At 41.0% G+C, this 12,011-nt stretch overlaps 1 protein-coding gene across 1 annotated transcript in view; it reads left to right on the forward strand.

Moving 5' to 3' along the window:
* Nucleotides 1-12,011, forward strand: part of NUP210 (nucleoporin 210) — a 462,103-nt gene that overhangs the window by 194,267 nt on the left and 255,825 nt on the right. Inside the window, exon 18 of the mRNA XM_069206618.1 lies at nucleotides 9,682-9,788. Within this exon, the coding sequence (XP_069062719.1) occupies nucleotides 9,682-9,788 (107 nt within the window). The remainder of the gene's footprint in view (nucleotides 1-9,681; nucleotides 9,789-12,011) is intronic.

Below are 12,011 nucleotides of genomic sequence, written 5' to 3' on the forward strand. Positions count from 1 at the left end.
GGTGTTTTGTATTCGCTGAAGACGTTTCTGGAGTTTAGTGGTGGTTCCTGCGTATAGGGTGTTTCCGTAGTCCAGGCGGCTTGTGACGCGGGCGTGGGTCACAGTTTTTCTGGTGTCGGCGGGGATCCAGCGGAAGATCTTTCGGAGCATGCAGAGAGTGAGGAAGCAGGAAGACGATACGGCGTTGACTTATTTGGTCATGGTGAGAAGCGGGTCCAGGATGAATCCGAGGTTGCGTGCGTGGTCTGAGGGGGTAGGTGTGGTGCCTAGGGCCGTGGGCCACCAAGAGTTGTCCCAGGCGGACGGGGTGTTTCCGAGGATGAGGACTTCCGTTTTGTCTGAGTTCAGTTTCAGACGGCTGAGTTTCATCCGTTCTGCGACGTCTTCCATTCCATCCTGCAGGTTGGTTTTGGCGATGGTAGGGTCCTTGGTGAGGGAAAGTATCAGCTGGGTGTCGTCGGCGTAGGAGATGATGTTGATGTTGTGTTTGCGTGCGATGTCGGCGAGGGGGCTCATGTAGACCTTGAAGAGAGTCAGGCTGAGCGAGGAGCCCTGTGGGACGCCGCAGATGATCTCGGTGCGTTCCGAACAGAATGGCGGGAGGTAGACTCTTTGGGAGCGGTTAGAGAGGAAAGAGGTGATCCAGTCCAGGGCCTGTCCTTGGATACCGGTGGAGCGGAGGCGGGATATTAGGGTTCGGTGGCAGATGGTGTCGGAGGCAGCCGAGAGGTCGAGGAGGATGAGGGCGGCTGTTTCTCCATTGTCCATTAGGGTTCTGATGTCATCGGTGACTGCGATGAGGGCGGTTTCTGTGCTGTGGTTGGCTCGGAATCCGGACTGGGAGGGGTCGAGTAGGTTGTTGTCTTCAAGGAATTTGGTCAGTTGCTTGTTGACGGTCTTCTCAATGACTTTGGCAGGGAAGGGGAGGAGCGAGATGGGGCGGAATTCTTCAGGTCGTTGGGGTCCGCCGTAGGTTTCTTCAGGAGAGCGTTGACTTCCACGTGTTTCCAGCTCTCAGAGAAGGTGGCAGATGCAAACGAGCTGTTGATGATGGTCTGGAGGTGGGGGGCGATGATGTCGTCTGCTTTGTTAAAGATGAAGTGGGGGCAGGGGTTCGAGGGGGCACCGGAGTGGTTGGTGTTCATGGTAGTTTTGGTCTCTTTCGCGCTGATGTGGGTCCAGGCGTTGAGGGTGATGGCTGGGGCAGTGGGTTCTGTGGTGGTTGGCTGGGTCTGGGGACCGAAGCTGTCGTGAAGGTCGGTGATCTTTCGATGGAAGAAGGTATCAAGGGGGTTGCAGAGATCTTGTGAGGGCGTGATGGAGTTGGAGTTGGCGTTTAGGATTGGAGAGCTCTTTGACGATGTTGAAGAGTTCTTTGCTGTTGTGAGTGTTCTTGTCCAGTCTGTCTTTGAAGGATGTTCTCTTGGTGGCGCGGATCAGTTGATGGTGTTCGCGAGTGGCATTTTTGAGATAAGTCTGTAAGCTTATTCCATATCGCTGGTACACCACACGGCAGCAAGCTGTCTGGTTAGCTAGGTTTCGTCAACCTCAACATCACTTCCATTTCTAGATGTTAGTACTTGTCCTCCTCCAGCAGAACACAGTGTACATAATCCTCTGGCACGATCAAGCCCACAGCAAAGCACCTAAATTATGCAGTTTTCTTATCTTTGTTAACCAACAGCACATCTACACACTCTCAGTCTTCTAAATATCATGTCCTTTCAGAGCAAGTTAACTTAAAGCACGCAGATTGTTATAAAATCACCTTTCTTGCTGTTGATCTCCCTTTAAAAACATATCTACCACAAATGGACAAAAGTGTACCCCAGGAAATCAAATTTGACTGTTTTTGGTACACTCATTCTTGCACATATTACATTGCAGATCCTTGAAAACACTGAGTGCAACATAGCCAACCATGGTTGAGAAGGAGTTATATTTAAACTATACATTAGACAAGCAGCCTATTTAGACAAAACACAAGGACAACAAACCACCTGTCTAGACAGTTAGAATCCCACAACTGAGAAGGCTGCAAACACCAAAAACTGCACCAAATCATGTAAATAGTAGAAATGTGTCTAACAAGTGCTTATATTAAGGTATATCTGTTGTATCATTTTAATATATAACAAAAAGAATGTAATTGCCCAGAGCCTGCTTGATTTCTTACAGCAGGTATAAATTATTTTTACATTGAAGATTAAGAAATGTAATTTTTGTTTTTAAATTACACACGATTAATTATAAACACAATATTGTTTCATATCTATGACCCCCCCCTTGCTTTCATCTTGGGTGTACAACATCTGAATACTGCTGTCAATGGCATTCATGTGGCAACGTGTATCTGAAAACACAGAAAACTGTACTATATAAAATATATGAACATGCCAAGGCAAAAAGAAGCGGCCAACTGAAGTAAGCCTGGTGAAGAATATCTAAACTTCAGTCACCAAGACTGCTCCATTCTCACAATACACCTTCCAAAACAGTTTAGCAAGAAGAGTTTGTTTGGATCCTCATGTAAATGTTATACTCTTTGTCTTGGGAACCTTAGATATAGGTAGCTTTTTCTGCAAATTGTGAATGTACTGTGTGTCCCTGAAACCCCTTGCTTTGTAATTTGCATTTTTAAACAAAAATTATGTATTCCTAGCTCACACAGAACAAACCTTATTAAAAAGATAAGTGTCATGCAGTGGAGCACAGTGCAAGGCACGTGCAAAGGGGAATTGGCCACCATCCTATTTTTGATTGTACGTTATGGTATTGAACTGGGACTAATGAATATTAAGGTGTCTGTTTGCAGAAAAGAGCTGTATTAAAACTGAACAAAATGTGGCATGTTTCTCTCCTAGCCACAACAATGTAAGTAGGGTAGATATATTTTTATCACTTTGTTTTTGCTGGCCCTAGTATTTTCCAGTTTAAATTAATTTTAACCCAAGTTAGGCAGCTCATCAGGGAAAAACCCTGCTGCCTACAACTCAGGTAAATGGATCTTTGACGTTGGTAGAGAATAATCAGGAGCTGTACATCATATATTTTTTTATAGTTTTTTTTATTGATTTTCCCAATAAAGAAAACAGTACAAATTGAGCACAGATGGAATGAAAAGCATCACATCCCTGAAAACTTTAAGTCCCATCACACCCCGATGTTATCTGATCCACACATGGCCTGAAACATTTTGGGGACACCTCTTGTTAGCGCGCTATTAAGAAACAACAGTGTCCGTGGCACCACAAATGTTACCCCTGAAGTCATTCCAGTGTCTCCAAATTTTCCAGGGCAACCCCATCTTTCATAGAGGACCTTTTTACCTAACATGCCCCAGCCCATGTCATGCTTTGAACCCTCTATGGTGGGGCACCTGTTCCGCTCCAACATCCTGGCAATGTTCCTTTTGGCAATGATTAGCCCCAACATCAACCATATACGGTGCATCTGGGGTAGGTCTATTTCCCCAGATGTTCAATAGAGACCATTTCGCTGTTAGGGTGAGGTAGGCTTCTTTGACCTCATTCACACAATCTGTACCCCCCCCCATCCCCCAAGCCCTCCACTTTCGGATATTCCCAGATCGTATGGTCGAAATTACCTTTATGGCCACAACTCCATCTGCAATTTATGTTTGATGTCCTACCCATTTTGAATAGCGTTGTTGGGGGGGTAATACACACAATGAAGAATTTTTAGTTGCACGAGGCGGCAGCCATAGTGTATTCCACCTCCCTGGGGGAGGCTATGGCCTCTACCCAGTTATCATCTTCAAGACCCCCTAGATCTTGTGCCCAGTGCTCGCACAGCTGTGTCAGGACCTCTGGAGTATTGTGGATTAATTACCAATATGTCAGTTAAATGGCCTTGGGTACAATATCTTCATCTAGGAGCCTATCCTATAAAGGCGATGAGTCTAGCAGTTCTGTGCCCTTCATGGGTGCTGCTTTCAGGGCATGTTGGGCCTGTAAATAGTTGTATATTTCATTAGGGGCTAACTGGTAGTCTTGTCGTAATTCTGGAAAGGGGAGCACACACCCCTCCTGGCGTAAGTCCACCCATGTCCCATTTGTCAAAACCTGGGAGACGTCCCAATGTCCCCAAGGCAGCCGTATCCCAGAGGGCTGTGGCCTGTGTGATCTTTCCCTTCCATCCTAGGGCATGGGCTGCCATGTGCCAGGCCTCTACCACTATTGCTGTTTGCCTCTTGAGGTTCAAACTCCTGGGAGGCCTGTAAAGTGCCCTTGGGTAACATCCTTGTTGGAACACTAAACTGTCCAACTGGTAGGCCAGCTTGCTGGGAGGGGGGAGGTGGTCTATGGACCCAGCTATGAATATTGACCAGTTGTCACCCAGTAGTTCAGTCGTATGTACTTATGTGGTAGGGTGTGTGCTGTAAAACGTATAAAAAGCAGGGCAAGGCCATCATTTTTAACAGAGCCACTCTGCCCAGTAGCATCAGTGGAAGGGATCTCCAATGTTGTACATCCCAATTCAATCGTTCGAGAGGTTTATGTTGTAAAATAATGTCGGGTTCCTGGTGAAATACAAACACTTCCGCATTGCAGTCTCGGGGAAATCTTGGTGTATTCCCCTGCAGGGTGTAAATTTGGAATTTTTGCCAATTAATTGCATAACCTGAGTAATGACCGAATGTATGAAATATATGCATTGAGCTGCCTAATGTAAGCTCTGGGTCTATGATGTAAAGCAGTGCGTCGTCCGCATATAAGGAGATCTTGTCCTCCCACTGTTCGGTCTATTTCATGCCTTGGACCCGTGGATCTTGCTTTATCCAGGCTGCCAGAGGTTCCAAGACTAATGCAAATATCAAAGGTGAGAGGGGGCACACCTGTTGCCTACCACACCGCAATGGGAAAACTCGGGGCAGTCCCCTGTTCATCCACACTTGCGCGAGGGAATCAGTATATAGAAGTTGTATTCATTCAATAAACTCTAGCCAAAACTTTAAACATTTATGCACATTTAACCGAATCACATGCCATACAGGCATCACTGTACATCATATGTGATTATCATAACCATTTCTAATTTCTTTTTCAGTCAAAGGTTTTGGGGTGAGTTAAAATGGTTTTATTATTCACATATTTTACTAATTCATCTTTAATAAAGATACAAAATACGTTCACCAATCTGTCATTAGAAATGTTGTTAGAAATGAATTTAAAATAAGTATTTCAATAAAATAATTAATATTGAATAGGCATGTTCCATAAAGGAAAAAATCCCTATTCTAAAATGCGAAGGAAAAGATCAGTTTTAAAAAACCCATAAAGAGTTCTGATTTGAGAGAAATCATGCATAAAGCTTCAGTATCCAAAAGTTAGCTCAATAGTTCAAATAATAATCAAAGCAGAATTTCTCATGAAGAGAGGTTCAACAAGCTCGGAGTCCTCATCATGTATGGAATGGCATTGGCAGGAAAAAAGGCAAAGGAAATAATGGACATGAACTACGGTAGGGACATGCACTATTATGGACACAAACAATCAGTGTTGCAACTTCCTGTTTCTTCTTCAGTAGACCAGTCAACTTTTCGATGCGCCCATGGGAACGTCTTCTCAAAGTAACACAACAGACTTCAGACAGCAACTCTAAGGCCGCAACTGTGTCTTATCATGTAGCTGACCAAAGGAGTAAAGCTTTTCAGGCCTTACCCTTCATGCTTTTGCAGTAGTCCCTGTTTCTTTTCTTACAAACATGACTGAAATGCAATTTGTCAGTGCAAATCTAAGCTGCCAAAGGTCTTCGGCCATACTAAACTGGGTCTGAGGCTGGAGGTGTGAGTGAGGAGTGCACTGTGGTAATCCTATTGTCCTACCTCATGTAGCACTAAAATTCAGTTTGGGACAAACGCAGCAAACTAGGGAATAGAGGTCTAGTAGGGCAAAAGTAAGCTCATGCAAAACCTCTGCATGTGTTTCAGACAGGCCTGATAGTTAGGATTTGAAATGGTGTCAACAGGAGTGGCACAACCTAAACCCTGCATATTCTATTTAGCTCAAAGCAGTCATCTCTGATTATTTAGGTCATTGCATGCTTCTAGGAGGGATATCACACCTCTTCTACATGCTGGGAGTTGTCAGGGGTTAATGCCAATTAGCCTTCTGACTGTTAAGGTAGGTAAAGGGTAACTTTCTGAAATGTATTTTCCTTGATATTTATTAACAGTCAGACTTCGCCATTCAATTGGGGTTTTAATAACTATTACAAATAGTGGTGTAATTATTTTTCTAGGTGGTCCTCTTTCTGAGGTATATTATTACAGTATAAATGTATGTAATCTGGTATTCTACATAAGACTGCTATGGCTGCTGCAGTTTAAATAGCTTTCAGGGCCAAGTCACTGTAAGGACATGGTATCATTATTTTTGTGCATGTCCTACTTTTAAACACCATTCACCCTACCTTGTGGGCTCCAAGGCATATGTAGAGGTGACTTGCTTACAGTTAGGATTATTTTAACAAGTTGCACTGCAGGTTTTACACAGCAACAGTTGCGTTATAATGGTAGGCCTGAAGCCATTGTCATTTGTCTCACTAGTGTATGGCACAATTAGTGCTGCAGTCCACAGGTGACAGTTTAACTTTCTATGCCGTAGTTGTATTTTCTACACCATATAAAAAGGTTAAATATGCCAACCAGGTATTGGCCAATTTAAACATGTTTTCTGAGTTGGAGCACGTACACTGGGCATGGACAGCCGTGCCCCAGTTTGCAGGTTCTAAAACGCAGCATTAAAGTAAAGCACAAAAATGGGGCTTAATATGCAAGAATCAGAAATTTGTAGCACACTATATATGCATTCAGAGTAGAGCAAAAATCCCTAACATTTTCTTTTTCTTTGTGAAGTCTGAAGCGCTGACCCTTACAGTGCCTCTTAACAAGACACTTATATTAAACATATGTAATTTAAAAATCTTTTCCTTGAATATGCATCTTATTCAAAACAGGCGCTTTTAGGTACCATAGAGTGGGATCATTGCGAACCCAAACCAAAGGCCAGTTCCAAAACATAGCTATGGTAGTCAAAATTAACGATTCTAACCTTTTATTGTATTGAGTGCATCTATAATCTGTTTCTGCTGAGAACATTATATATTTTACAGAAACTATTTTACTGTGGGAGTTAAAAAGGACAGTGCTGATTTGAAAATAATAATAATAATAATAAATAATAATAATAATAAAAAGATACTCATGCACTTCCAAAAAATAATTTGAAGATTCGAAGGTGGGGGACCTTTCATAGGTTCTGGAGACTGTGTATGCTTTTTTTTAAATTTACACAGTATGGTATTTTGCATTGTGTAGGGATCTCTTTTGTATCAATGTGTTTTCATTTGATAACATAGCATGCTAATACTGTCACATAGCGTTCCTTTTTTTGCTGAATACTTTAGTCCATGGTGCTAAATATTTGTACCCTCTACTGCCACGTGATTTCTGTGTACTTGGGTAGCCAGACATTCACATCTGAGCCACAAGAAGAAATAACTTCTTAAAGGTCTTTAGATGGAATGAACATGCTTGTAATGCCATATCAATGTCTGTATACCTAGCTAGTATCACTCAGCATTTTCAATAACTGCAGCAATAGCAGTTGTGTCTAAGGAGGCTGGCCACAACTTGTGAATCCAAATCTGTCAGTTCCATTTTGATTTTTTGGTTGAACTTCAGGACGCTTGTGTGCATCTGTTGGGCCAGCTTGTTCAGGCATGTCAGAAAAACCTGTAGAGAACAATCTGGTCGTTTTGAGTTATCATTTTATTAAAATAACTTTTTTAACATTACACATAAAGGCGTAAATTGTTGACAACATTTATATTATTACTCATAAATGAAGAAACAAAACATAAAAAGTTGTAATATATGCAAACAAGGGAGTGCATTTATTAAAATGTGTGTGGAATGTTAAACTTGGAAAATAAGCACAGAAACAAATGGATGGGGAAAAAAAAAACTGGAGTAAGGGGGAGGAGGAGAAAGGAAGATAAGGTTAGAGATTAGATGCATTTTCCAACTGGTGGAAAAGCAACTGCTATCACGAGGCCAATTTATTTAGTATTATAGGATTGGTAAGCCCAGTCATTAGATAGATTGCTCATGAAGACATCTAAGTACAAATGAAACATTAGCATTCAAACTTAATTTAATCTGATTCCATACTTATGTCTATCTTGTAATGCAGACTACAATTTACTCCAAACGTGTGCAATAAAACTACAGGTACGATCTAGTCAATTGGACTTTAGGTGCTGTTATAGAGGATTTAATAGTCACACTTTAAATACAACTCTGAAACTGGAAGTGTAAGACCTCTAGTAGTGTCCTATGAAACACACTAATGGTTTTAAACTCTCAAAAAGCAAGGATGTCCTTCAGAACGCCATTCTATTGTTTAAAATGTCTTTGACATGGTATATGTTGCTTCCTCTCTTATCACAGGCAATAAGTAAAATAATTTCACACACTCCTCACTGATCGTCTAAGTACCTCACAGTAGATGCAGAATAGGCCTTTCAGAAACTTACAATGCACAGAAGTGCTAACCTTCAGTAGCGTGATTATTCTGTCTGTATTGGGTGTCCAGTGCCCTCAAGATTGTGCAACTCACTTTTAAAGGACCTCATCTTACATGTAGTCTGTCTCTGCCTCTACATCTCCTGCAATAGTCTGTGCATTGCATGAGCCGGCTAACGGGCATGCACACACTGTACGCTCTCACCAGAACACATTGTTATGTTCTCCAGAACAGTAGGGCTAAAACCGAAATTATTTGTTATTTGCCTCAATTTACACTGTGTTCATGTCAGATTTAATTTTGTATTTTTTATTTAGTACACTGGGTGTCCTAAATTACAAAAGTCAAGAAATGTAAATATGTCAACGTGCCAGTTCTCAGATGGTGTTTCTAAAGGTTATATTTGTATTGGTGGACTGAAGAGCACAAAGACAGGTGGGGGGTTTTAACCGACGAGTCAGCGGCATAAACTAACTTGAAGGGGCTCCCCTTCCCATCCCACCACCTACCACTTTTGCTGAGAGGGGCCCCTGAAGAGCGGTGGCTTATACTATGCCACTGCAATGAGACCTATTTAGAAGCCATATGTCTCTGTCTCTCAGTGCACAATGCGGCTTGTTTGCACTTGTTTGTCTGTTTATGAGAAACGTATGTCTGAAATAATAGTCAAAACATTTTTTTTCAAATGCTTGCATATTAAGGACTCTAAAAGGGCAGTGTTACTGGAGAGGTGAGTCTTATCCCAAGTAGACCTTGATCAGATCAAGAATTGCCTTTTGCTTAATATCCCAAATTTCACTCTCCATAGTTTCTGAATCACAATGAGTAAGGCATTTCTTGTGTTTGCAAGTGGTAAATTCTGTGCAGTCTTGATCTGGTCATTCCTGGTCTTTGGAGCACCTGTTCAAAGCTGTAGAAACAGCTATCACAAGACATCAAAAAGCCAAGTGACTTATTTGTTGATAATAAAGTAAAAAGGATTAGTGGGTACATTTTTTGTAAGCTGTAATGTTGATATAGTTGTGTTGCCAAAATCTGCACTGTCATGATCTTTCTGCCTCAATAGAAAATGGTAACACATGTATTTATATGTCTTACACGTTTTTTTTAATCATTCTCTTCTTTTTAGGTTTGCAAACTGTTTTGGTTTATAATAAGTCCGGGACGACTGCAATCACCACAACCACTAATGGATATCAACAGTCTCACCTCACTGCATCCAAAGTTAAAATACCGGTATGTGGAGCAGCAGCGTCTGCTGTAGCTGCTTACTTTATAGTGAAAGTGGCAGCTGTAGGAATTCCATGTATTATAGCATTTAAATAATAAACAAAAGTGTTGGGGTTAGCCCATGTTGACACATACAGCAGAACATCAATTTCTTAAAGGCATTTCCATGAGCCACCCGACAATGTCTGCAGTCATTAATAGCACAAAACAATAAAGAGTTTATACAAAAATTACTTTTGCATAAGGTCGCTTTTAAATAATTTATTGCTAGTGTGTAAAAGTACAATGATATTATGGCTTTAATCATCTTTACATAGTAGCTAACCTTTTATGTACAATTACCTATTTTGTTATCCTTGTCCGATTGAGAACCTTTTGAGCTTTGAAATCTACACTATTTCAACATTAAATGCACACCAGTCACCTCTTCATCCGTATTGTAGTTCTTTGCTAACAGAATAGATCATTTCTATGCTAACACAGTAGAGCAATATTTAACATTTTTGGAAAATGTGTTTACAGTGCTGTAACTGCTTTTCATCAGTCTGGGCATCTTCTATGTTTAATTTGACAGCTGATGTGTGATTGATTCCTATTGGTGAATCTTTCAATCTGAATGTTGTTTTTAATTGCCAGCAACAAGCCTGCCATTTTTTCTTTCTAGAGGAATATTCAAATGCCTAATTTGAGCCCACTTCTGCTAACTCGTTTAATGTGTTGTCTGTTGTGTAGTAGATGTTTCAGAATTAGGAATGCAAATGCTAGTTCAACCTTGTTATGTCAGAGATACTATAGTAGGAAAAGAACATACCTCGACATGACGCACACTCTTGTATCCGTTTTTTTTTTAATGTACACATGACCTCACTTTGGGCTCCTTTGATTGTCAAATTCTACAAGCAACCGGTTATATTCCTTCTGCATACTTCTCAAAACTTGCACAGGTTTGTCTGCTGGCCTCCACTGCTGTAATGCTCTTTCTTGGCCTGTCCATTTCCCATGTTAAACCATTTAAAACCTTGAATGGCAAAGGCGCCTTTCTTGGGCTCCCATGCTATCCTTGTATCATTTAGAGCCTGAAATTTCTAAGCAGCATGAGAGATGAAAAGCAGTCTCCTTTTAATGTTCTTAAGCTGGTTTAAAAATGTGTTTCCCTTTAATCTAGCCCCTTCGTCAGACTGTTTCTCACTGTCCACCTAAATTTTTCTACTCTTCGCTCTTGTTCACCTTTCTTTGAGGACATTAATTCACAGTTCATGTCCCCAACTCTGGATTGGAAATCCTATCGTATTGTCTTCATTTTTTACTTTTTACAATTTTGCACAGTATTGAAGATGTGGATTTTCTCCCTCTGCTTCAATCATTGTATGAGACTGCATAGATGAGTTGTGCATGATGTCATGATCGCCCTCCCTATCTTATCATATCTGATCCTATGTGGCGCTACTCTACGGAAAGAAGCTTTAGTCTTAATAAACTTTATCCTTGTCCCAATGTAATAACTGGAGTTGATGATATGTAAAAAATGGTTAGAAAACAATGAACAGGGTCAAATGCAAGTGCAGCAGTGAAATTTACCATTACGTCATTGAAACCTAGCGGCGTTTCATAACTTGCCCACTGGTGAAAAACTGCCCCAAACTTAAAGAAATGTAAGAAAGTGTGTGTGCTTCGGATGGGCACCCACACATCCAAAAAAATACAAAGAAGGCCTGAACAAAAAGGTTAATAATTGAGAAGCAGGAGCTTTCTTCTATTATCCACTGTTTTGGCAATGAATGGCCATAATGCCTTAGGATGTTTGAAAATTATAGTTTCTCATCCTGACGGTGCCTCTAAAAGAAGCAGGGGCAATGCAAACCTTTTTTATGTTTTTGGGAGCTGCAGGCAGTGCAGAAGCCCCCTTCTAACATAAAAAAAACATAGTTCTTTTTTGGGTCAGTACATCCATGACCGCAGGAGAGCTTATCATATTTTTTTGTTTTTTTGTTTTTTAAACCTCTCCGGCCTGGCCTGCAGATGCTATTCATCTGGTGTGCAGGGAGCCTTTGTGGTAGGTTCTAGGATTGCATTTTATGGCCAGAATAATGTTTATGGTAAAGCCTCAAAGGCATGTTGATGTTTTATTTTTTTCCCCAGTAAGGCTTTATTAAAAATATTTTCTGACCGTCTCTTTTATTAAACATTGCAATGTGTGAATTTATAAAATTTACATTTCATTGTGATTAT

This window comes from Pleurodeles waltl, chromosome 9 (genome assembly GCF_031143425.1).
Source record: "Pleurodeles waltl isolate 20211129_DDA chromosome 9, aPleWal1.hap1.20221129, whole genome shotgun sequence".
Lineage (NCBI taxonomy): Eukaryota > Metazoa > Chordata > Amphibia > Caudata > Salamandridae > Pleurodeles > Pleurodeles waltl.